Source organism: Lynx rufus, unplaced genomic scaffold, assembly GCF_022079265.1.
Source record: "Lynx rufus isolate CCGP_SWC_20201006 ecotype Redwood Valley unplaced genomic scaffold, mLynRuf1.p SCAF_10, whole genome shotgun sequence".
Classification (NCBI taxonomy): domain Eukaryota; kingdom Metazoa; phylum Chordata; class Mammalia; order Carnivora; family Felidae; genus Lynx; species Lynx rufus.
In genome coordinates this window covers 16,893,998-16,919,996 of record NW_025814824.1, presented here as the reverse complement: position 1 = coordinate 16,919,996, position 25,999 = coordinate 16,893,998, and the positions used below count along the sequence as shown (strand labels likewise).

The following is a 25,999-nucleotide window of genomic DNA, read 5'->3' as shown; positions in this document are numbered from 1 at the left end:
GTGGCCCGGGTCGCCGGAGTCCCGCCCCGCCCCCCCCCCGCCCCGCCCCGCCGGGGCTGGAGCCGGCGCCGCGTCCGGCCCGAGTGGGACGGAGCCCTCGGTTGGCGGCTGCTACCTGGGCCGCCTCCTACCGGGCAGGAGCGCGGAAGGAGGGGCATTGGGCCTCTCCGGTAGCGAGCTTTGGGGGTTGCGGCGGGTCAGCGACAGGCGCGCATTCGGCCAGCGCCTGTGCAGCTTTGCTTGGGAAGACTCGAACTGGCGCCGGTGAGTATCTGCGCGACCCGGCCGCGCTGCGCAGCGTCGCCGAGGCCTGAGGGTCTTCCCGATGTGTGGCAGTGCTGGACCCCGAACCTGGTTGCGTCTTTCGAGCCCTGTTGGAACTCTCAACACCCCAAACGGGCTGCTAGATGGCCTGCCGAGGAGGATGTGTCCGTGGTGGCGTGGTGCTTTAACGGCCCATAATAATCCTTAGAGACAACCAAGAGGTGATAGGGTTGTGAAGTCACCAGGGACAGGGCCAGCTTTTGATCCCCAAGAGAGGAGACAGCCTTTTATTCCACGAGTATTGTGGTGGACTCACCACGACCCGCCTGCCACCTATTATTGTACGGCCTGCTAACTGAGAATGATTTTTACCATTTTAAAAAGTATGAAAAGAAATCAAAAGATTTTTGTGGCACGTGAAAGTTATAAGAAAGTCACATTTCGGTGTCCATAAAGTTTTGCTAGAACACAGCCACGCTCATTTGGCTTATATATTGCCTGTGACCGCTTTCTCTTCGCCACAGCAGAGCTGAACTGCTGTCCCCAAAGCCGAAAACATTGACTGTCTGCACTTCACAGAAGTTCGCCGACCCCTCACCTAGCAGATTGAATCTCCAGTGGGAGGCAAGGGCCAGAGCATACAAGAAATACAAGTGTGCATTCAGTTCAAAATAGCACAGTCTATGTAATAAAATCAGTTGTATCTTTAAGGGAAGGAAAAAAAAAAAACCTAAAAGAAAAAACTTTACAGGAGGGTCTATGTAAAGGGAAGCTTGAAAGTTTCTGCTGGGGGTTAGTGAAAGATAAAAGTGATTCCAAGGGAGAGGGGCCTGGGCTGAGTATTCGGAAATTCTGTTTAGTTTAAACAATAGTAGGAAAAGACTTCCCTGTTGTGTGGGAGAAGATAATCAAAATATCTGCTGAACAAAACAACTAAGTGAGAAGTCCTGAAACATGTCACCGGTTTCAAAATATCCGACTGTTCTTTAGATGCCCTGAGAGGTACATTTCGTTACGTGTATTCGAGAGTTGCTCTCTTCCTTATAATCTGCTGATTTCTGCACATACCGCTTCTGACGGTTTTGCGGTTTAGAGGCCAAAATGTACCTCGGTTAGTAGTGGAATACACGGAATAAGCACATACAAGTAGTGAAAAAAAGATTCAGCATCCTATCTTACTTAGGGTAAAAAAGGTATCAGAAGAAATTAAAATACTCATTTTGGGTTTGCTCTGGGCTATTTTAGTTTCTTCCCCCCCCCCCATGTAAATGACTGTGCTGTTGAGGAAAACTTTGTGCTGAGAAAATAAAATACATGAGTCCAGGGAATCAGATGCCCCAGATCAAATAGGGGTTGTCTCTCCAGGGACAGCCCGTGATTTAGTTTGTAGTTGATCAAGCTGGTTTTCGCCTTATGGGGTCTGCTACTACATATATTTGGAGTGGGGCAAGTCTTGATTGCTGGCTTTTAAGTGTGATTTTAAAATAGTTCTCAAAGTGGGCAGCAGACAGTGTAATAACACAAAGTGTGGAGGTGGACGGTTCCAGCCCTGCACTCGGAGTTCACCTTGGTGCTGCCCTGTGCATCCAGTGCGGTTTCTGAAATAAATGACTTCTGGTATTGCTGGGCCCACCCTCACCCCAGCACCTGTCTTGCTTTGGCTTCTCCCAGTTCCCCACCCCTCTCAGCACATGGTCACGTGATCGGTGCTACTAAATTGTAGCCGACATTTACCCAAACAGTCTTGGGCAGGCTGAGACTGCTGACTACCATAGAATTAAGGGCTCCTGTTTCGATAAAAACTTGCATTTGACTGTGGGAATTCCCTCCTGAGCCCAAGCAATTTTACAGGTACGTTCTTGACTCTCACTCCTTATTTCTGAATTGCTCGTTGCCACCCAGATAATCCCCTCAAGCGTCTCTCCAGTGCCACAGCCACATTTGTTCTTTGCATGCTGTGTAATTGATCCAATATCCTCATGTGTATGCACAGCTGTGGCATGAAGCAGGGGGACCAGAAGCCCTTGCCACTCAGTGTTCACAGCCATTAATAATACATCAATAAAAATGACATCTATTATACATGAGAGCCTCACAATTAAGCCAGCACATATGGGCATCCTTTCTTTGCTCTTGGTAATAAAGTGCTTTTTAGCAGCTTGGAAAGAAGAAAGAAAATAAGTCGCTTGGACACAGATCAGGGATGGGAATTGGGAGGGCTGCTGGGGGTCTCCAGCTCCGTGGCCACTCACCCCAGTGGCCCAGATTAGCTCCCTGATCACCCCACCAGGCCAGTCCAGAATAAAGAGCAGCATTAGTTCAGGCAACCCTCAGGAAGCACTATTGTGAGATTCCCTGCAGCTGCGCCTCCTTTTCACGTAAAGAGGTGAAAACACTCCATTAGAATATCCATAGGATTGCTTTACTGAACCTTAGGGGGCCTTGTGTGAAACTGCCCTCCACCCACTAGACGCAGGGTCAACAAACAATGGCCTGTGGCTAAAACCTGGCCCTAGGCTTGAACATTTGCAGTCAGTTTTCTGATTAGGAACGCTAACTTTGAAATCCAGCGAGAGAGATGTTATCCCAGTAAGAAAGGAATTCCATTCTTCTCGTTAGTAGATGTGTATTACCACAACAAAACTGTACTCCATTATTACGTTTTGACTTCCGTCAAAAAAAACCGTTATGCAAACTTGTTTTCTCTCTTGTTGTAGAAGTACCTACGTAATAACTTTGAGTTTGCCTCTTGCCTCCCAAAGGCTCAAATATTTACTACCTGGCCCTTTTCTGAAAAAGTGTGTCTACCCTGGCCCTGGACTTTGATTTTTGAGTGAGGAAATAGTACCCTTAAAGGGAATTCACTTTCTTTTGCCTCTGGCCAGCAGTGACGTCTCCTCCCAGCTCTGTGGGTTCCCTGCCACTGGGGAAATAAACGGGTCATCTCCAGGTGATTGAATCTTAAAACTGAGTTTCAGAGTTATGAACCTCTGTCGTGTGTGGTCTCTGAGACTCTGGCCTATAAGCCTGGAGCACACGCCAGCTGTTGTGAGTGCGACAGAGAAGCTGGTACGAGGTGAAGCTCTTCTCCTGAATGTGGATAATCCAGGGTGGGGTTCCCCAGAGGTCATGGTCATCCTTCCCCCTCAGCTGGCTCTCCTAATTTAGGATTCTTATTTCTTTAGATATGCAAGTGATACACGTTCAATTTTTTTTTTTTTAATTTTTAGGAAATTTTACGAAGACGTGATTTTCAAAGCTAATTATGAAAACATTTGTCGTGGGAATCAGTGGGTGAGTAATTTTGCTACAAACAGCCGGTGGACGTACTCAGGATGTCCAAAGGGTGTTTTCCTGTAGACGTGGTGGGGAAGGAGGAGTCAGGATTCCTGAATCCTGAAGAAAGGAACAGGCCACTGGCTGTTTTATAAATGGCGGCAGGAGATGAGAGAGTCTCTTACAAACAGAGAAACAGGACCCTCAGTAATCAAAATCTGCCTGTTTTACCATTTCTTTTCTGGAGTTAACATCAGATGCTTTTTTATCCTATGTCCTCATTGCCCCGGCATAATTATTAGCTGTGTGCCCCTCTCCCTCTCAAAAGTGTCCTAAATTATATGGTCGCCCAGTCTCTCTGGTACCAGAGGTGTGCATGCAAATAAGACACCAAGGGACATTATTTGTTTTGCTACTGTTTTATGTTCATCTTTCTTCTGGGTACATTCACATTGTGCATGGTCCAATTAATGAAATACTTGAGACTATTAAAATTAGAAGTTTGTGATTTGGGGGAGATCACTGTGTTATTGTTTTACATTACTGTGGTAAGTAATCAGAAGTCAAAGGGGATGAATCCAGTGGCAGAACTCTGCCTTGTCTGGCTCCCGTCTAACCAGAACCAGAGTTCCGTTTTTTTTCTGCATGGCTTCTCTTGTCCATGCCTTCCCTGCTGCGCTCACTGCCATCATCCTAATTCAGACCCTCATTCCCAAATTCCAGTCCCTTCCCCCCCTTAACCTTTTTTCCATACCTCTCTGCCAGTTGAATCGTCTTGCAAAAAAGTTTTAATTATTCTCTCGCTTAGTGAACAATAGTCAGTGGTTATCAGTCACCCAGAATGTAATCAGAGTATCCTGGTGCATGAAGACCATTCCATACATAATAAAAGAAATGCATTAGATTCAGGCACAGGTAGGCTGTAGGAGAGGTTTGATACAGGAGCTCTGTGGTATCCCCAAAGACTTGTTTCTTTCCCTCTCTTTGTGTCTTCCTCCACTTGGATTCGTCCTAGACTTGGCTCCATGTTTTGGTCACAAGGACCAGTAGGTCCTGAGACCTTGTTCTTCTTAGCCTGCCTTTCTCCCTGTAAGTCATGGTTTTCCCTTTGATGGCACTAGCTCTACCCCGTGCACACAGTCACTGTGGCCAAAGGGATGGACCTGCCTTGATGAGCTTAGGCCAGCGGGGCCCTGCCCTGGAGTTGAGAGCGGGGTCAGTCCACACCAGGCCTCGGAAGCAGGGGTGCACGTGGGGAGGCAGCTGCCCAGTCTACTCTAGCATCTAGTCCAACTTGCATTCTACGTATTCCCTTCTTCTCAATATCTGCCTCGGGCTTTCTTGCCACGTGCACTGGGTGCTGCCCACACCTCCCTAAGAAAGCCTCCTCTTTACTCTCTCTTCCTCAGCAAGTGCCAAGATTTCATTTTAGTGCTGCTTCCGCGAAGCACCTGCCAGACTCGGCTGCAGTGACCTCTGCTCCTACCTTTCTTCCTTCCTCTAGACTCAGTGTTGGATCTTTCTTGTATACTTACCACTTGCTACCCTATGAAATAATCATTACATTAAGACGTCCAGGAATAGTGGGGATTCCAAAGGGTTCAAGAGTCAGTCAAGATCCTGAAAATGTAATGCATGTGTGATGATATTCACTTTTCCGGGGAAGAGGTATATAATCTTTATCAGATTTTCATGTTAAAAAATGTGATGTTAAAAAATATAACTCCAACTGACTAATTTCACTTAGCGTAATACCCTCCGGTTCCATCCATGTAGTTGCAAATGGCAAGATTTCATTCTTTTTGATTGCCGAGTAATACTCCATTGTATATATATATACCACATCTTCTTTGTCCATTCATACATAGACAACTACGTGGATAGAACTGAAGGGTATTATGCTAAGTGAAATTAGTCAGTCAGAGAAAGACAAATATCATATGACTTTACTCATATGAGGACTTTAAGAGACAGATGAACATAAGGGAAGGGAAACAAAAATAATATAAAAACAGGGAGGGGGACAAAACAAGAGACTCATAAATGTGGAGAACAAACTGAGAGTTACTGGAGGGGTTGTGGGAGGGGGAATGGGCTAAATGGGTAAGGGACACTAAGGAATCTACTCCTGAAGTCATTGTTGCAGTATATGCTAATTTGGATGTAAATTTTAAAAAATAAAATTAAAAATATATATATAACTCCATGGGCCTTGGAGTTAGACTTTGTATGCTATTACTTGCTAGCTGTTATCTTGGGCAAGCTTTATGAGTATACGGTTTTTCAATCCTTAGGTTCCTCAACTTTAAAATGGAAATATTAATATATACCTGCTACAGAATGGATTTCCTCTTGTTTAAGTACCTACAGATAGCCTTTTTAACTCCTCCCTAGCGCTCTGTCATATTCCAAATATACTTAACCCTCTTGTCTCTTGGCTATGTAACGAAAAAACAAATGGACCAGGACTTGTGCGTTTATTTGGGTGTTATGAACAAAGACGGAAGTGGCTCCGAGTAGGTAGTCGTTTTCCTTCCCCATATCCTAGGATAAAGCATGCACCTGTTGGGACACTCTTGCCCTGAGGTTGGAATGCACGTGAGGTGGTTGTGAGCTTGGCGCCTGGTGGTTCTGAGCATGCTGAAAGGGAAGAGTTAGTCTTAAGCTGTCACCCGAGCAGGATTCCAAGTGTAGATCTTAGACTTGAGCTTGTTCAATTCCGACTTGTTAAATTCTTGTTAAATTCCCTTTCCCATCTGTCTCACCTGGACTGCCTTCTGCCTGGTCTGTCTCCTCCAAGTCTACAAAACCGGAGTACCTGTTCTTCATTGTCTCCAGCTAACTCAATGAGAAGGGATCTAATTACTGTCGGTTTGACTGTATCATCTGAAAGGGATAAGTCTAGAACACGACACATTTTCAAACCAGGTTGCTTATACTATAATAAAGTTATCCCTGTTTACTGTCTATTTTAAACCAAAGTTCAGAATCTGGACTATATAAACTCAACTTGGGTTATGGCCTTTTTTGTTAAAAGGGAAAAAAAAAATTGTACCAGTATTTTCTCAAGGCAAAAAGTAACACCCCGCCCCACTTTCCCATCTTTTCAAGATCACCCATATCCTACCCAATTATGTATTCTAAGGTTAATTGGAAAAACTTGAATCCTATTTCTTGTACTTTGTAGGTATGTTATATAGGTGATATTGAATAAATCCAATAAACAATTTTGGTGAATTAATGTTAGTTTCTTTTCTAGATTTTAAATATATTGTACTCTTTCAACTGGGATTAAGCACAGGTTCTCGCAAATAAATGTGCAGTTAAGAGTTTTTCGTACCATCAGGGCACCTGGGTGGCTCAGTTGGTGAAGTGTCCTACTTTGGCTCAGGTCATGATCTCAGGGCTCATGAGTTCAGTCCCGCTGACGGCACAGAGCCTGCTTTGGATCCTCTGTCCCCCTCTCTTTCTCTGCCCCTTCCTCACTTGAGCGTGCACACACACACACACTCTCTCTCAAAAACAAATGAACATTTAAACAACAAAAGAGAGTCTTTTGTAGTGTGGACATTTGGTCGTATGATGAAGCCTTGACTTAATATAATATTTTGTTGTTTGTTTTCCGAGAAACCAAGTGGTTTTATTGTAGCATGGGGACAAGACCTGTGAGCAGAAAGAGCTGCCTCAAGTAACGTTACGTTTTGTTTGTTGTTGTTGTTTGTTGTTTTGTTTTTAGAAGAGACAGAGTACCAGGAGGGGAGGGGGGAGAGGGAGAGAGTCTTAAGCAGGCTTTACACTCAGCGCGGAGCCCGTGCAGGACTCAATCTCACGACTCTAGGATCATGACCTGAGCCCTTATCCGGAGTCAGACACTCAACCAACTGAGCCACCCAGGCGCCCCTAGAGGAATGGTTTTAAATGCACAAAGTAAAACATAGGAATACAGAGGAAAAACCAGTTATATTGAAATACAGTTATAAAAATATTTTCAAAACAAATTGTAGCATTGTGATATATACATTTCTTTACTAACTTATTAGATAACAGTATCCAGCGGTAGGTCTTAAAACTGCCATAAATTTGAAATAATGATGAGTGTCGATGATGCTTCAAGATATCTGCCCCAACTGTACCATAATATGAAAATATCTATGATTTCTATTGGTGACAAAGTCACAGGTACTGTAAAGACTACTGATGTTTGTTACTTATATTCATAATTAAAGGGGAAGCTAAAGTTCTGTTAGAATATAGTAAGAATAAAGATGTAATCTCTTTCCCATTCAAGTTCACAAAGTCTCTGAGTCTGTCCACAGACCCTCAGAAACGTCAGCCCCAGGTTGAGAAAAGCTCTGACCAAATGACTAGAGAAGCGCTGTGTGTGGCATTAGATGCTGGAAAAGTAGACACACGGAGCAGTTAGTCAGGGTCCCCATTCTCCTTGATGTCACAGTCCAGCCTTGATGACTACATGTGATACGCTTTGATGGGTTCTCCCACCTCTCCCCAAAGCGGAGAGAGGTTAAGGAGAAAGGAGGCAGCACAGCAGAGCTGTGGATGTGTGCTAAGTGCTTGTAATAAGCCCATCCTCCATTTTTCTCTAGGATACATGGAAACAAAATCACAATGACTCGCCTGCAATTTTATACACTTGAACCAAAAGTGCTGCTCATATTCTGTGGTTTTGCATATGAACCCTGTGAATGTTTCAGTACACACAGAACATTCTTTTGCTTCCCACATAGTAGCTATATTTTTAAGCCTTAGTATTACCCAGTTGACTTGCCCAGTACTTAGCTTCCTTTCTCCTTCATCCTTTCCAGTATATTTCTTATCATTTATTATAGTAGATCTACTTAGGGCTATGGTTTTGCCAACATATCTATGAAAGAAATAATTTCTCATTTATGTTTATTTATTTTTGAGAGAGAGAGAGACAGAGTGTGAGCAGGGGAAGGGCAGAGAGAGAGGGAGACACAGAATCCAAAGCAGGCTCCAGGCTCTGAGCTGTCAGCACAAAGCCCGATGTGGGGCTTGAACTCATAGACCATGAGATCATGTCCTCAGCTGAAGTCCGATGCCCAACCAACTGAGTCACCCAGGTGCCCCAATAATTTCTTTTAGACATTGCATGTTGTTTTATTTTACCTTATTTATTTTTTAAATTATTTATTAAGTAATCTCTACACCCAGTGTGGGTCTCGAACTCATGACCCCAGGGTCAAGAGTCACATGCTCTTATGACTGAGCCAGCCAGGCATCCCATACATATTGTTTTAAATATCCTTTTTTTTTTTTTTTAAGATCACTTTAAAATGGTTTATATTAAATGCATCTTCCTTCTTGGTATTTTTGATTTTTTTTTCTTTTCCTTTTTTTTTTTGTTCAGTGTGACAAATGGCGGGAAGACAACGCTGGCTAAGAATTTGCAGAAACACCTCCCAAACTGCAGTATCGTATCTCAGGATGATTTCTTTAAGGTATCTAAAACTTCTCATGTAATTCATTTAACACAACAAAATCCTAGTAGCCGGTTGATTAAATTATGTCCAAAAAGCCTTTGCTGAACGATACAGCTTTTGTAGTGAAGGCAGGTTCCATGCAGTAATGTCACTGATCCACTAGATGGCATTACTTATTGTTGCGGCTCTGATTTTATTTATCCTCCTCATGCAAAGCGTTTACTAAAAGTTTATCGCCTCTTCATTCTATAATTGTATTATTTCTGCACTGCACAGTTTTGATGGGTGCTTCGTTATTTTTTCAGCCAGAGTCTGAGATAGAGATAGACGCAAATGGATTTCTGCAGTATGACGGTGAGTAGATGAGTTTGTGAAACATGCACAAATGTTCATTTTCTGTTTCAAACCTCTGTCTGTGAAGACAGTCTCGAAACGTGCTCAAACACACTGCTATACTCTACACATGCTTTTGTAAAGGTTTTTGATTTATGTCCAACTATTTAAATAAATGAAACCCAGGGCGCCTGGGTGGCTCAGTCGGTGAGGTGTCTGAGTTCGGCTCAGGTCATGGTCTCGTGGTTCGTGAGTTCAAGCCCCGCATCGGGCTCTGTGCTGACAACTCGGACCCTGGAGCCTGCTTCGGATTCTGTGTCTCCCTCTCTCTCTCTGCCCCTGCCCGACTCAAGCTCTATCTCTGTCTCTCAAAAATAAACATTAAAAACAATTTTTTTAATAATAAATAAATAAATGAAACCCTTTTTCCCTAGTTTTATATTTAAAACTGAAAACATTGGAACAGTAGATTTTTTTTTTCTAAAGCTAGAACAAGGTATGTTTGCTGGTACTATATTCATCCCTGCTGGGGGGGCACACATAGCTCTACTCTCACCCCCTCCCTGCAGTCTTGCCTGGAACAAAGTCCAAGCTCATCCTGTGGGCTTCCCTCCCAGTGACCAAGGTGCACCGGACAGCTGGTTTCTTCTTTCCACTGCTCATAAGGGTTAGTGAATATTTTTTAGATGGATTCACCTCGCTCCCTTGCCCAATCTAATACTGTTTTGAAGCCAAAGGATTATAAAGTCAGAAAATATTTATTTTCCTCTAGAGAATGTCATGCTAATAAACTATATTTAATGGTCTTATCAACTTTGATAACTAACAAGATGATCACTGAGTGTTTATGCAAACTGGCAGCAGAAACAGCTCTCTTAAAGACCCATAAACTGTGTTCTTTATTTTTAACTTTGACGACCTTAGAGGAAAAATGTTGTGTAATCAGTTCTTACAGACACATGATAGTTTTAAGAGAAGCAAAATCCTTGACTCGCTGCCTGTTCTTGTGTCTTGAACTGTAGCCAGGATATTTTTTTTCATTTCCTCCCCCCCCCCCGAAGGTTTGTAAGGAAGATTATTAAAAAGTAAGAGTTAAACAAGGAAAAACCATTTTCAACAACAGACAAAGAATTATTTCCAATGCAAATGAGTTCTTATAAACTGATAAGAAAAACACTAATATTCTTTTTTAAAAATTTTTTTTTTCAACGTTTATTTATTTTTGGGACAGAGAGAGACAGAGCATGAACGGGGGAGGGGCAGAGAGAGAGGGAGACACAGAACTGGAAACAGGCTCCAGGCTCTGAGCCATCAGCCCAGAGCCCAACGCGGGGCTCGAACTCATGGACCGCGAGATCGTGACCTGGCTGAAGTCGGACGCTCAACCGACTGCGCCACCCAGGCGCCCCGAAAAACACTAATATTCTAATTGAAAAATGTCCAAGGATATAAATAAGCTTTTTACAAAAGCAAAAGGTTATTCGATTAATAAATATACAATAAAAAGTCAACCTCAGAAGTAGCCAAAGAGTTGTAAATGATTTTTTCCCACTTATCTTGCAAGGAGATTTTTTTTTTTCAGTGTTTATTTTAAGAGAGAAGAGCCCGTGTCCACACACGTGCACATGAGCAGGACAGGGGCAGAGAGGGAGGGGGAGAGAGAATCCCAAGCAGGCTCCATGCTCTCAACATGGAGCCCATCGTGGGGCTCAGTATCACAAACCCTGAGATCATGACCTGAGCCAAAACCAAGAGTCAGATCCTTAACTGACTGAGCCACCCAGGTGCCCCAAAGTGAACAGATTTGTAAAGAAATAATTATCTAATGATGGCACAGGCTTAATAAAACAAAAACTTTCATAAATGGAAATATCAACTGACATAAGCTTTCTGGAAGGGAGACTGAACGCATGTCCCAAAGTCCTTAATATATTCATGCCGTGTGTCAAGTGTCCCACTTCCAGGAGTCTATCTTAAGGAAAATCTGAAATTTTTAGGCAAGTACACAAATTTAAAGTAAATCAAGGTAATGTTGAAATCTTTATGATAACCACCAAAAGGTTAATTTAAAGACACAAAGCTAGCAAGTTTATAAATAGATGGAATCATTAAAATGTAGTTGATACATACAAAATAAGTCAGAAGAGGTAAAAAACAGAGAACTTAAAAGAAGTCAAAAGATATGGAAAAGTAGAAAATGAGAGTAAGATGATAGATTTAAGCCAAATATATTGGTAGCTACATTAAATTAATTGAACTAGGGGCGCCTGGGTGGCGCAGTCGGTTAAGCGTCCGACTTCAGCCAGGTCATGATCTCGCGGTCTGGGAGTTCGAGCCCCGCGTCAGGCTCTGGGCTGATGGCTCAGAGCCCGGAGCCTGTTTCCGATTCTGTGTCTCCCTCTCTCTCTGCCCCTCCCCCGTTCATGCTCTGTCTCTCTCTGTCCCAAAAATAAATAAACGTTGAAAAAAAAAATTAAAAAAAAAAAAAAAATTGAACTAAAATACAACAAAGATTGTCAAGCTGGATTGAAAGAAAAATAAAAAAAGCTCCTTACAAGAGATATATTTAAATATTAAGGCAAAGAAAAGTAGACAAGGCTAGAAAAAGATAATGCCATGTGAATAATAATGCCTACTGAAAGAAATCTGGTATAACTACTAATATCAGACAAAGTAAACACAAAGAGTGTCACTAGAGATACTGTTACTAATATATTACTAAAAACAAAGAGATAAATAAGTTAATTCAACAGGAAGATAAACAATCCAAAATTTGTATGCACCTCATAACATAACTTCAAAATATGTTAAGCAAAAACTGACGAAGACTAAATGGGGAAATACATAAATCTATAATTATTGTGGGATTTTTAAAAATTTTTTTTTAAAGTTTATTTAATTTTGAGAGTGAGAGAGTGTGTGTGTGAGTGGGGGAGGGGCAGAGAGAGAAAGGGAGACACAGAATCTGAAGCAGGCTCCAGGCTCTGGGCTGTCAGCGCAGAGCCTGGTACAGGGCTTGAACCCACCAACCGTGAGATCATGACCTGAGCCAAAGTCGGACACTTAACCAACTGAGCTACCCATGTACCCCAGTTGTGGGAGATTTTTAATACAACTTCTTCAGTAACTAGTGGGAAAAGCAGACAAAAATTATAAGGGTATAACGGATTTGAAGCACACAATTAACAAACTTAACTGAACTAGCATATATGGAACATGTAGCCAATCACAGCAAAATACACATTTTGATTTTCTTAAGAATACAGGACACATTAATTAAAATAGAGAGCATATGCAAGGGCATGGAGCAATTCCTAGTACATTTCAGTAACTTGAAGTAATATAGAGGTATCTTCTAATCACAGAGAACTGAATTAGAAATCAGTAACAAAAGAGTAAGCAGAAAACTCCCAAGCGTTTAGAAATTAATCAGTATCCTTTCTTTCTGGAAAAATTTAAACATGCAAAAGTTGGCAGAAAAGTATAATGAACTCTCATGGATTCAACTTCTAAATGATGCACTCTTGACCAATTTATATTTCATCTGTACCCTTACCTTCTCCTTCTATATTTTTTGAAGTAAATTCCAGACGTCATCACATTTCATCTGAAGCAAAGCACTTCTGTGTATCCCGTGGGCCAAAGAATAAATCGCAGTGAAAATCAGAAGATCCTTTTAACTGAACAGTAATGAAGATATATTAAAACTAATGGTATTTCTGGTTGCAGCTAAGTTGGATTGGCCCCATTCCTTGCTCTTCTTCCCCCTTATAATTGAAAATCCTTGATGGAACATGACAAACAAAGGAAGACTCGAAGATGAAAAGAAGGGAGCCAAACGCCTAGGGCCTTCAGGACTTGAGGAAGGGCATGACTGTGATTCTGTGGGTTTTCTTTTTACCTGTCATATATCCAGGAAGGGGTACTGGAAGGGTGTGAAACATGGAATCATCAATAGGTGCAGACAAAAAAAAGCCCCAAGAAACCTGTTCCCTCTAGTCAAAGGACCAGGAAAAGGATGGCCTACTCAAATCGAATATCATTTTGATAATATCCACCCTATTGTAGCTAAACACAGAGGGAAAAACCGTCATCCCCTCACGGTGTCAGCAGGGACTAGTGAGCAAGACTTCTGGACCCATCCGGCACCAGCAAGGCAAGGACCCCACCGGGGTCCTATCACTGGAGCCAGAGAGCTGGATTCCCACAGCCACCTACAGCAGAGACAGGATGACGCGGTGTGAGGTGGTGTTACTTGAGACTCCACTGTCCCCACCCGAGGAGCGTCAGCTACTGTCAGGAGGATGCAGTTGAGAGCTGAACGTCTGTCCTCACCAAGCAACAATGAAGCTACACCCGCATCTCCCCTCGTGGCTGCCCCCACTCCATGTTGGTGAGGTTTAGCAGGGGGATGACCACCCATCCCCACCTAAACCTGCATACCACACCTAAACAGGGTAACTATTAAAAAAAAAAAAAGATCAAATAGGATCCAGAGCCTCACAACATAATACCCTAACCTTCCAGGACGAGACTGAAATTCATTCGTTACATCAAAACCCAGGCAACTCTCAACTTGAATGAGAGAAGAAATCAACAACCACTCCATGATTACCCAGATGCTGGAATTATCTAACAAGGATTTTAAAGCAGCATTCATAAAAAGGCTTCAGCTAGCAATTGTGAACATTCTTGAATCAAGTGAGAAATGTGAAAGCCTCAGTAAAGAAATAGAAGAGGTAAAAATCAAATAGGAATTTTTAAATTGACAACATACAGTAAACTGAAATTTTAAAACTCACCAAATGGGCTCAAGAACAGAATAAATATGACAGGGGAAAGAATCTGAATTTAAGGACAGAACAGTAGAAATTACTCTTATCTGAACAACAGAGAGAAAATGGACTGAAAAGAAATTAACAGAAATATGGGACAATAACAAAAGCTCTAACATTCATATCATTGGAGTCTCAGAAGGAAAGGAGAAAGAGTGTGGTGCTAAAGAAGTAGGTAAAACATCATAAATTTGGCATAAGACATAAACCTACAAATTCAAGAATCTGATCCCTAAGCAGATTAGACAAGATGGATCAAGAAGAAAAGAGAAGGCACAAATTACAAATATCAAAAACAACAAAGGTAGTATCACTACAGAGCCTATAGGCATTAAAAAGATAAGAGCATATTATGGACGTTTTGTGCAACTAAATTAGAAAACTTTAATGAAATTGACCATTTCCTAGGAAAATGCAAGTTACCAAGGCTAATAACAGAAGAGAAAATCCTAAGAGTCCTATGCCTATTAAATAAATTAATCGATAATTTTAAAACCTTCCACTAAAAAACCTAAGTCCAGATGGCTCAATTCAGTAGTTCCAGAGTAGGGCTCAGAAATTACAATTCTGGTAAATTCCCAGGTGATACCAATGCTGTTGGTCTACGTACTATACTTTGAGAATCAGTGTTGTAGAATACTTTTGCAGAATTATAATTGTAAGCTCAAAAAGTATGCACAGTTTAGAGTTTGAAAAGGACATATTCATGTCCTTTATAAAATTTTTAATGATTTTTCTCTTAATTGCCTATGAGAATGCTTTGTATATTAAAGATGTTGTGAAATACATTGCAGGTATTTTCTCCAGCATATCATTTATTTTTCAAGCTAATTTATAGATATTTTGTTATCAAAAATATTAAACTTTTATGTAGTCACGGGGGGAACAGGCATTATAAATAAAGCAAGATTAGCCATGAGTTTATGATTGTCAAAGCTGGTAATGGGGCCATGGGAATTCATCCTACTCTACTTTTGTATATATTTGAAATTTCACATATTAAAAATGTTTCGGGGTACCAGGGTGTCTCAGTCGATTGAGCGTCTGACTTTGGCTCAGGTCATGATCTCCAGGTTCAATGGTTCGAGCCTCACATCAGGCTGTGTACTGACAGCTCAGAGCCTGGAGTCTGCTTCAGATTCTGTGTCTCCCTCTCCCTCTGCCCCTCCCCTGCTTGCACTCGCGCGCTCTCTCTCTCTCTCTCTCTCAAAAATAAATATTAAATTGAGTTTAAATTTATCTAAAACATTTATTAGCTATTTTGAAAGGTAAATGAAATAGTATTATTTTATGTATTTATAGAGCCCTAGACATACTCATCATACAAAGCCACATCATAAAACTTTTGTGTATTCATTTCATGTATTTTTGTACATTTACTTGAAGTGCTTGAAGCGCTCAATATGGAAAAAATGATGTCCACCATTTCCTGCTGGATGGAAAGCCAAGGACAGTCCCTGGCATCAACAGACTCTGGAAGTGCCGAGGAAATTCCCATATTGATCGTCGAAGGCTTCCTTCTCTTTAATTATAAGTAAGCATCCTCAACCTTATACTGACCTTTAGTGAGTGGTGGGGGGGGGGGGGGAAGGGAAACCTTACAAACTAAATATGCTGTTATTTTAGGCCCCTCGACACACTATGGAACAGAAGCTACTTTCTGACCATTCCGTATGAAGAATGTAAGAGGAGGAGGAGGTGAGTTTTGATATCACCTTTGTGGATTGGAATTCCAAGGACAAAATATGCATGGGGATGAAAAGTACAGCATAGGGAATAGAGTTGGTCGTATTTATAACAGCTTGTATGGTGACAGATGGCAGCTAACTCATGGTGACCATGGAGGCACATATAGGCACGTTGAATCCCTGTGTTGCACACCTGAAACTAGTGTGTGTCAACTGTACTTCAACAAAAAATAAAATTTTTTAAGCAAAAACATTTTTTTAATTTTTTAAAAGACAAAATTGTAGGAAAAACAAGGAAAGAACATTATTGAGCAGTGTGTATGTCAATAAGGCCTCATCTCTTCTACATAAAGAGCAAAACCTTGTTAATAAATGCTCATCCACCTGGACTAATGCAAATTATTTTTCTAACATACATTTATTTATTTATTTATTTATTTATTTAGAGAGGGCGTGAGCAGGGGAAGAGGAGACAGAGAGAGAGAGAGAGAGAGAGAGAGAGAGAGAGAGAATCCCAAGCAGGCTCCGAGCTGTCAGTGCAGAGTCCCATGTGGGGCTCAGTCCCACAACCATGGGATCATGACCTGAACTGAAATCAAGAGTCGGGCGTTTAACTGACTGAGCTACCCAGGCACCCTGCAAATTACTGTTCCAAGAAAAGGCCTTTCGACAAACCATTTGACTTCTCTGTCCTAAATCTTCAAGTGAGCCAGTCCCATGTTGATTATTATTTTAAATTTGTGAACCATTGTTCTGCTATAGCCACAAAGGACACCAGTTAGTTGAAAGCTTAATCCAACATATCAGTTCCTCTGTCATTATTTATGTTGATATTTGCTCTTGATTTTTTTATAAAGCACTGAAGCGTAGGCAAATAATTATGAATGGTAGCGAATTACAAAAATAATGTTTTTGCAACCCGGAAAGTAAATCCATTTTATTGTCTTTGTAAGTAGCACTGAGTCTAAAATGTATGTATGCTCTTAATCCTGTTTAGATTAAGTCTCAGTGATTTTCCCATTATCCTGACCACTGTTAGTTTATCAATTGTGTGTTTCCATCAGTATAAAGTTTCCTGTGTGTTTTGATAGTACGAGAGTCTACGAGCCTCCAGACACCCCAGGGTACTTTGATGGCCACGTGTGGCCCATGTATCTAAAGCACAGACGAGAAATGGCGAAGATCACGTGGGAGATTGGTAAGTGCCTTTTCTCCCTCTACAGAGGGCATTTACTTGTCTTTGCCTTTAAGTCCACAAGAGCAAGGACATTAGGAGGTTTTTTCCTCGTGGATTACATAATAAAGGATCCTTCTAAGCCACAACACTCTGGGCTCCTCTGCTTCCACAGTAGGTGCTACTGGTTTCTGTTTCTCGGTCTTCAACTCTCATCAAAGCCTGTCAGCTTCTAGGTGGTCATTCATGAAACTCATATTGAGTGAATGTCTTCTGTGTGTAAGGCAGTGTCCTGCTGATGTCAAGGGAAGTAAGACAAAACCTGCCCCCACTTGTAAGAGCCAACATTCTGTCCAGGAAACAGCCGTTAAAGATCCTGGCTGCACGAGCATGTCCTCTCTAGCTATGCCAAGTGCTGTGCCACCAAGTTCCAGGGGGACAGCCCAAGGCCCAGCAATCAGGGAAGCCTTCCTTGAAGAATCCTCTTAAACCACACTCTAAAGGGTTTAAATGGACAAAGGGAGATAGGTCGGTAGACAGAAGATCACTCCAGAGTACCCGAAAAGACCAGGGACACAAAGGAGCGAGTAGCACCTGAGAGAAGGTTGGTGTATTTTTGGTAGAGAAAACTGAGAGAGAGGTGATACTGGAGACACAGGGAAGATCTAAACTCTACCAGGCCAGTTAAGGACTTGGGGCATTATCCTGGGAGAAGTGGGAAGGCTTGTACAGAGAGGTTTTAAACAAAGACATGGTAGGGGCACCTGGGTGACTCAGTGTCTTGTTCTTGACTTCAGCTCAGGTCACGATCTCACGGTTTGTGGGTTCAAGCCCCGCATGGGGCTCTGCGCTGACAGCACGGAGCCTGCTTCGGATTCTCTCTCTCCTCTCTCTGCCCCTCCCCTGCTCATGCACTCGCTCTCTCTCAAAATGAGTAAACTGAAAAAACAATTTTAAAAAAGGACATAGTTGATATCAAATTCTTGTTTTAGTGCGATTCCCCTGGCTATGTGAGGGTGGATGCAGAGGGTGTGATGTTGGACGCGTGTGCTCAGTAGAACAGGGTGACGAAATAGATACAGAGCGGCACTCTCCCTCTCCGTCTCAAATGCCACTCTAACCATGCCCCCCACCCCCTTTGCTGAAATACCGTCAGAGTCTCCAGCTTTCTGGTATAAAATCCAAACATACTTCAGGGCCCCTAAAGACTAAGGCACAGACAGCCTTGCTCTAAAATCTCATCCCTACAGTGTTCCGACCTCCCAGCTTCTAGCCCTTCCAAACTGTGCATCCTTTTCTTAACAGACAAGTTTATCTCTTACCTCCAGTTTTCTTTTTTTTTTAATTATTTTTGTTAATGTTTATCTATCTTTGAGAGAAAGAGACCATGTGAGCGGGGAAGGGACAGAGAGAAAGGGAGGCACAGAATCTGAAACAGGCTCCAGGCTCTGAGCTGTCAGCACCGAGCCCAAGCTCGGACTCGTGAACTGTGAGATCATGACCTGAGCCAAAGTCGGACGCCTAACCAACTGAGCCACCCAGGCGCCCCTTACCTCCAGTTTTCTGATTAAAGAGTTCTTTCCTTCCTTTAACTACATAGCTTCTACTTTTTCTTCAAAATTAACTATGCCAGTTTGGGTAAAAATATCTCCTGGGCCTGGAGAATTCTGAGTCAGTACATACGTGGCACAGCCCAGACCCCTGCATGATTCAAGAAGCTTCATAGGCAAGCCTGATGCATACGTAGGTTGGAGAACCACCCCCTTAAATGATTCTTTTGGGGAGACACCTCTGCAGTGCTCTTAAAGTGCCACATGCACAGTACCACGTAACTCTTGCTTTTTCAAAAAATAACTTTCACATCTGCTAGTATGCATTGCTGAAACCAAATTTTTTTAACTTCTTGTTCCTGACTGTAATCTATTTCTCTCTTTAATGACTATTAATTTCTTTTTACATTATGGCCCTGCATTCTTTGTTTAAACCTATTCGTATTCTTTTTTTTTTTTTAAGTTTATTTATTTATTTTGAGAGAGTGACAGTGTGAGTGGGGGAAGGGCAGAAAGAAAGCGAGAGAGACAGAGAGAGAGAGAGAGAGAAAGAGAATCCCAAGCAGGCCCCACACACTCAGTGCAGAGCCAGGTGCAGGCTCAAACTCATGAAACCATGAGCTCATGACCTGAGCTGAACCCAAGCATCAGACACTTAACGGACTGAGCCATCCAGACACCCCAACCCTATTCGTGTTCCTAAGAGATGTCAAGTGCCAGAGTAAGAATCCTGTACTAACCGGTCCACCCTCCTTTCTCCTTCCCAGTTTACCTAGATGGAACAAAATCTGCAGAGGACCTCTTTAAAGAAGTGTATGAAGATCTAATACAAGAACTAGCAAAGCAAAAGGGTAAGTATTATGGATGGTAAAGGAACAGCCAGGAAAATAGTTCATTTTATACCCAAGAATGGCTTACCAGAACGCGAACGTAGGAGTGATTATATCCATTCATTCATTGCTTTGAAGATAATTCAGAATCAGAGACTCTGAATGGGTTTGGGGACTTGATTATTTTGTTTATAAGGTTTTTTTTATTTAAGGGTGAAAATACGTTTATGTTATGTCGTTTAAATTGTTTAGTAGATGGATGTTATTTCAGTGGGACTGAAATTATCCTTTGAGCAGAGTGAAGTTAAAATGCTGGTGATCTCATTTTAATATGTCAAGAATTCCCCTTCTCCTTTATTCTTCTAGAAGATTTCCCATGAATTTATTTTCCCCAATACTTCAAAAATAAACACAAGATGTTAAAAAATATTTATTGAATGTTTCCTTAAGGTGTTCATATAAGATGGCACATTTTGCAAGTACCAGAAACTTTTCCTTTATCTAGTTTAAGCACAAAGAAAGTCCAGGGGCTCAGCTGGATCAAGCTGGTTCAAATGTCATCTTCAAGACTCTGCCACAATTCCACGTTCTGTTTGGGTTTCTTTTGAAGTCAGACTCTCTCTGCTGACAGATACGATGGCTGTGGCAGCACCATACTCCTAGGCTGAACAGCCTCTTAGGCTCAACAGTAGAAAAAGACCATTAATCCTTTCCCAAGATTTCCCATGAGTTGATAAATGTTGAAGCTGGGTTTTGGGTTCCAAGGGGTTTATATGTGATTCTCACTGCTTTAGCATATGTTTAAAATTCTTTATTTTCAATGTTTTTTTTTAAAAGCACTTTTAGGGGGAGGGGAAGGGAAAAAAAAAAAAAGAGGTTAGAGTGGGAGAGAGCCAAAGCATAAGAGACTCGTAAAAACTGAGAACAAACTGAGGGCTGATGGGGCGTGGGAGGGCGGGAAGGGTGGGTGATGGCTACTGAGGAGGGCACCTTTTGGAATGAGCACTGGGTGTTGTATGGAAACCAATTTGACAATAAATTTCATATATTGAAAAAAAAAACAATATGAAAGGACAAAAAAAAAAAAAGAAATGAAAAAAAAAAAAGCACTTTTACATTTTAGCCGAGCTAAAAATTCCCAGGGAAGATTTTGATTGGTCCTGCTTGGGTCACGTGCCTTGTGCTAACCCAATCACTTTGGCCAGGGAGATGGCATACTCTGATTGGCTAGGACTGGGACATGCGCACATCTTGTAATTGAATGCCTCTCTTAAGGCCTTTTGTTTAGGGGGAGAAATTCCCCAAAGGGAAAGCAGAGCAGGCGGTAGAAACCAGAAGGATGAAAAAGCATGCAGGGAGAACAAAACTCTAGACCTACCTGCTGTTATATTCGAACTGTTTGAACTAACAGGGTTTTCATGGTGAATATATGCAAAATGCTCATTCAAGAGAGGTCGGTATGAGTCACTCCTGCAGTGGAGAATATTACGTGCATTTAACTACCCTAGTCCAGATGTCATCATCTCTAATAAGAATTAGATTTCCTTTGTTCTCAGTAAATCCCTGTCTTACAAGGGGACTGAGCCCAGCCAGCCAGCCCACTGGTCCTCCACACTCCTGGTTTCAGGCTCAGCCCTTCACGGAGGCAGGAGCCCATTTGAAGAAATTTCAGTAGCATTTTAAGGTTTCTTCTAGTGGAACTTACAGTCCGTGGCAGGTATACCGGACTACCTCTGCCATCTGTTACTTGGATGAAAGGCCGGGAAACTCAGCACTGACATGAACGGCTGTAAGGAGGTGTAGGGTGAAGGGGGCGTTCAGCCTTCATAAATCATAGCCCCTGAGCCAGGGCCTCTTTCTGAGGGTTATCAGCTCCCTTTCTGGCCCTAGTGAGATACTTCAGGGTGTTTTAGCTGCTGGACACCTATACCTTTCCATCCTCTTAATAATGGCCAGTGCTCAAGTCCATTTCTGTTTTTTTTTTCTTTTTTTTTCTTTTTGTAAACGTTTATTCATCTTTGAGAGAAAGAGCATGAGCAGGGGAGGGGCAGAGAGAGAGGGAGACAAAGAATCCGAAACAGGCTCCAGGCTCTGAGCTGTCAGCACAGAGTCCGGTGCGGGGCTCAAACCCACGAACCGTGACATCATGACCTGAGCTGAAGTCAGACACCCAACCAGCTGAGCCACCCAGGCGCCCCTCACCTCCATGTCTTAGTGACTAAGTCGGACTCTGTGGCGTTGCCTTGTCGCCCATCTCCTGATAAAGATGAAAGGAGCCTTAAGCAAATAGCTCAGGCAAACCTCACCTAGTTCCACACCGCACGCCAGCGTGTGCCATCCGTCCCAGGGCCCAAGAACAACAGGTATGTTTTGATGGACACTGAAAGCCCACAAGAAAGTACATGTCCACGTGTGTGGCACCCACCTTTTCCCTTGCTTACGTCCTAGAGGTTTGTAAGGAGTATTCAACTTCGCCTTTTAAGGCTATCTCGTTTGTGTCCTAGATATTGGGTAAAGTTAAGTAGGAGAAAAAATAAAGAATGTTAAAAAAGCTATAAAGTCCAAAGTAGATGAGCTTTTCCTACCTCTTAAGATCTATGTTTTGTTTTGTTTTTTTTTTCCAGTTGCCTTAGTTCTGGTATTATTTATAGTAGCCCCCCCCTTCCCAGTTCTTAAACCGCAGTGCCCTGGCAGAGCCTCCTGGAGGGATCCTCAGTGTGGCCTGGTTTAACCCACAGTCAGGGGCTGAGCTGGCAGGGAGGCCTTGCCCGTGTTTCTAAGCACTACTCTGCAGGCCTCGCGTAACATCTCCTAAACCTGCTGAACTCAATTTCCACTCTAAGCACATAAAATCATAATTGTGGTAAAGTAATAATAACGAGAGGGAAACAGAGATTGAATTTAATTATTAATGAAGCAAATGACCCAGGAGAGTAAGAAACATAAAGTTCTAATTTAATCCTTATTTAAATTCAGTGTTTGAGGCAAAATGCAGTCGTTACCCATTCTCACAATGACAAGGCAGGCTAGCCATCGGAACGTCCAGAGTCCTTTTGAGAATGTTTATTTTCATGGCGATGGTTTTCTTTCTGGCACACTTGTTACGTTTTCAAAGGAGCCCGAATCTGCCACATGTACTGGGTAGGAGCTAGAAAAGGTTGGCGGAAGAGCGGCTCCCACATGCGGGAAGGAAAAAGGGGAAAAGTGTGTATTTACATCTCATTATAAAAGCATATTAATTATTTTTTAAAAGTTTTTATGTAAAAAAAAAAAATCACTTAAATTCCTACCAATCAGCAGTGTTACCATTTTAATGAGGACACAGTCAATATTTTTGCTGTTCCCATCAGTCTCTTTACATGGTTACATGGTTACTTGCCATGGTTTTTTGTTTTTACATTAGTATTTACTATTTAAGGAGCTTTATAGAGCTTATTGTAAAATGAAACTGAGCAAAACTAAACAGCTCTCCTAGTGAAAGGAGTCAAGGCTGAGTTCTATTTTGCTCATTAAAAGTGAGTTATAGGGGCACGGGGGTGGCTCAGTCAGGTAAGGGCCCAACTCTTGGTTTCGGCTCAAATCATGATCTCACAGTTGGTGAGTTCAAGCCCAGTGTCGGGCTCTGTGCTGACAGCGTAGAGCCTGCCTGGGATTCTCTCTCTCCCTCTCTCTCTCTGCCCCTCCCCTGCTCACTGATTCTCTCTTTCTCTCAAAATAAACTTAAAAAACTTTTTTTTTAAAGTGAATTATAAGGGGGTACTTGGGTGGCTCAGTTACGTGTCTGACTCTTGATTTTGGCTCAGGTCATGACCTCAGGGTTGTGAGATCAAGCCCTGAGTCAGGCTCCGTGCTGGGCATAGAGTCTGCTTAAAATTCTGTCTCTCTCTCTCTCTCTCTCTCTCTCTCTCTCTCTCCCTCCCCTCCGCCCCCCTCTGCCCCTCCCCCGCTCACATGCTCTTTCTCCCTCTCTAAAAAAAAAAAAAAAAAGTGCATTATAAGACTTGGCTTTGACATCTCAGTGGAGAAGAAAGATGTCCTATGTTACATTTCAAATCTAAGGAATAGGAAATTGCAAAATAAAATTTTGATAAAATGTGTGTATTTTCTTTTTGGTATTTTTATACATTGAATTTAGAATGTCCAATTAAAGGTAATAGTAGTATAATTATCTAATACAGTAGTCCACATTATCATAGGATTAATGACCCATTTCACAATTGCTGGACATTTAGTGCCATCGTAAGTTTTTCACATTAGCAAATAATGTGCTATAAAAATATCTGCCTATATCACTTGTTTTCTTCTTCTTGAATTATATTAAAATTTTTCAGGGGCACCTGGGTGGCTCAGTCAGTCAGTTAAGCGTCCGACTTCAGCTCAGGTCATGTTCTCATGGTTCGGGAGTTCAAGTCTTGTGTCAGGCTCTGTGCTGGCAGCTCGGAGCCCGGAGCCTACTTCGGATTCTGTGTCTCCCTCTCTCTCTGCCTCTTCCCCGTTCATGCTCTGTCTCTGTCTCTTTCTCAAAAATAAACATTAAAAAAAATTAAAATTTTTTTGGAAGTAGCACTTGCTTGGTCAAAGACTATAATCATTTTTATATTTACATACTTCAGAGATGACTACACCAAAAAATGTGTGTTTTTCCAACACAAACTATGTAGCACAAATACAACAGGTTTATCATTGAGTTTCAAGCCAAAGTCCCAAAGTCAGGCTCACATACGCTTCCTTGGTTTATGAAGAAAGATTAAAGGTACCAGTACACTTTTCCCAAATCAAGGATAACATTCCAAAACAATAATTCTAGTACAGCCAGCCACCCTTTGTGATATTCTTCTAATTTTCAAACTATTTCATTCTTTTAAGCCAATGATTATTATACCAGTTGCAAATGATATTGGGTATCTGATATCTTCAGATAGGCTTAAATTTAATCAAGGAATAAAGAATGAGACTTGGCCTCTATTTAGTTCTTTGTGGAAAACCAGCATTTCTGGTCCCAGAATCCCTGTGATGTTAACGTTAAGATTTACTGTTGATAGTGTAAAGATTTAATACAATGGAAATTGGAATTCTCTACTCATTTCTCTTCTGCTTGTATTTGTTCCCAAGGTTTGCACGTGACAACATAAAGATGCACTGAACCCTTCGGGGGATGGATTAGGAAACTCGAAGGCCTCTGTTTAAGAACCTGCACGAAGATACAATATGTACTTTGGTATGATGACAGCTGTAGTTCGTTCGTTTGTGTTACCACATATGATTTCCGCCACGTGAGGAACAGTAAATAGGGATCCGTGCCACTGGTCGGGAATGTACCTTGATGAGTTGTTCTCGCTCCAAGGAGTGCAGAGATACAGCATTAGCTCACTAAGGAGTCAGTTCCTCTAGACCAATGATCGTCAAACTTTTCCAAATAGGACCAAGTACGAAATAAGGTTTACATCACAATCCAGTAGAGACGTAATCCATTATGTTTGTGTGTGTCTGTGTGTGTGTAGGTATATATGTGTGCAATGTGTGTATAGAGATACACACACATACAAGGATCACAAAGGATTTACCTAAAGCATGCTGATATTTTTCTATTTCTAATTTTTTTATAATCTTCATTACCATCCAGTATCGATTCTATTTCCTGCAAATGAAGGCTTTACCAGGAGTAGCAGTCACATTGAGCGAATCAGCAATTTGCTGCAATGTCTTTTTTCTGTGGGTTCTGTCGCTGTGGCTGCTTTTCCTGTTCTTGCATATGTGTAAAACCACTGGGTCGTTGTGTCTCTTGTGTTGCTACTTTGTTACAAATGGTATATTTTCTGTTTTATTTTGGGTTTTGTCAAACCAGTGGTTTGAAGTCCCAGAAATCAGTTACAGTTACTTAGATGATAAGTAGTACCTTTGATTGAAAGGAAGAGACAGGAGATCTGAATTCTATAATGTTTTGAGGTCTCTTTAAATACTGGAATTTAAATCATGTATTATACTGATCAACCTCTTGTTTTTTAACAAACAGATTGCTCACAATCCTCTCAGTCTTTACAAATAGAAATGTATTGTTACATTAACTTTAACTGGAACTCATTTGATCAGCTCTCATTATTTCTATATTTCTAACTAGCTTGTCCTCAGTGGCAATTAGGGAAGGGGTTTTTTTGGTCACACGTACTACACAAAACAACAAAAAAGAACAAAAAAACAAACCCTGAGCTCAAATGGCAGTTCTTCCACCTAATAGCTAAATGACTTGGATCACACTATTCAAAGTCTTCATTTCCTCTTTGTAAAAGGGGAATATCAACAGTACTTAGCACGGGTGTAGTGTAGAATAAGGATCATGTTCAAAATCCTTCACACGGCCCCCAGGGCATTCCCTGAACTAGCTTCAGTGTGCCTGCCTCTCTATTCTCATTGCCCATCATTCAGTCCATTGCTGTTCGGTGCTGAGACCTCCTGTCCTCAAACTTACCAGGGCCCTTCCTGCCTCATGGCGGGCGCCCAGGCTGTTCCCGACACTCGGAGCAAGTGCCACAACCTTTCCCTCCAACCGACCTGTGCCTCCACAGAGGCAGACATCCTGCTTCATGGAG

At 41.9% G+C, this 25,999-nt stretch overlaps 1 protein-coding gene and 1 non-coding gene across 3 annotated transcripts; both read left to right on the top strand.

The window, feature by feature from the left end:
- Positions 1 to 62: 62 nt before the first annotated feature.
- On the top strand, positions 63 to 25,566 carry NMRK1 (nicotinamide riboside kinase 1). 2 transcript variants are annotated; one of them, XM_047102248.1, is made up of 9 exons: positions 63 to 264; positions 3,495 to 3,558; positions 8,930 to 9,020; positions 9,308 to 9,356; positions 15,557 to 15,704; positions 15,797 to 15,868; positions 16,923 to 17,056; positions 19,350 to 19,433; positions 24,525 to 25,566. In XM_047102248.1, the coding sequence occupies exons 2-9, from the start codon at positions 3,530 to 3,532 to the stop codon at positions 24,542 to 24,544; spliced, it is 627 nt and encodes a 208-aa protein (XP_046958204.1). In that variant the 5' UTR covers positions 63 to 264; positions 3,495 to 3,529; the 3' UTR covers positions 24,545 to 25,566. The 2 variants fall into 2 exon arrangements, with proteins under 2 accessions (XP_046958204.1, XP_046958210.1); XM_047102254.1 differs by having other exon boundaries at positions 65 to 264; positions 16,950 to 17,056.
- On the top strand, positions 22,483 to 22,596 carry LOC124505382 (small nucleolar RNA SNORA12). The gene has a single exon (XR_006960653.1). It is a non-coding gene; the product is annotated as a small nucleolar RNA SNORA12 (small nucleolar RNA).
- Positions 25,567 to 25,999: the final 433 nt, after the last annotated feature.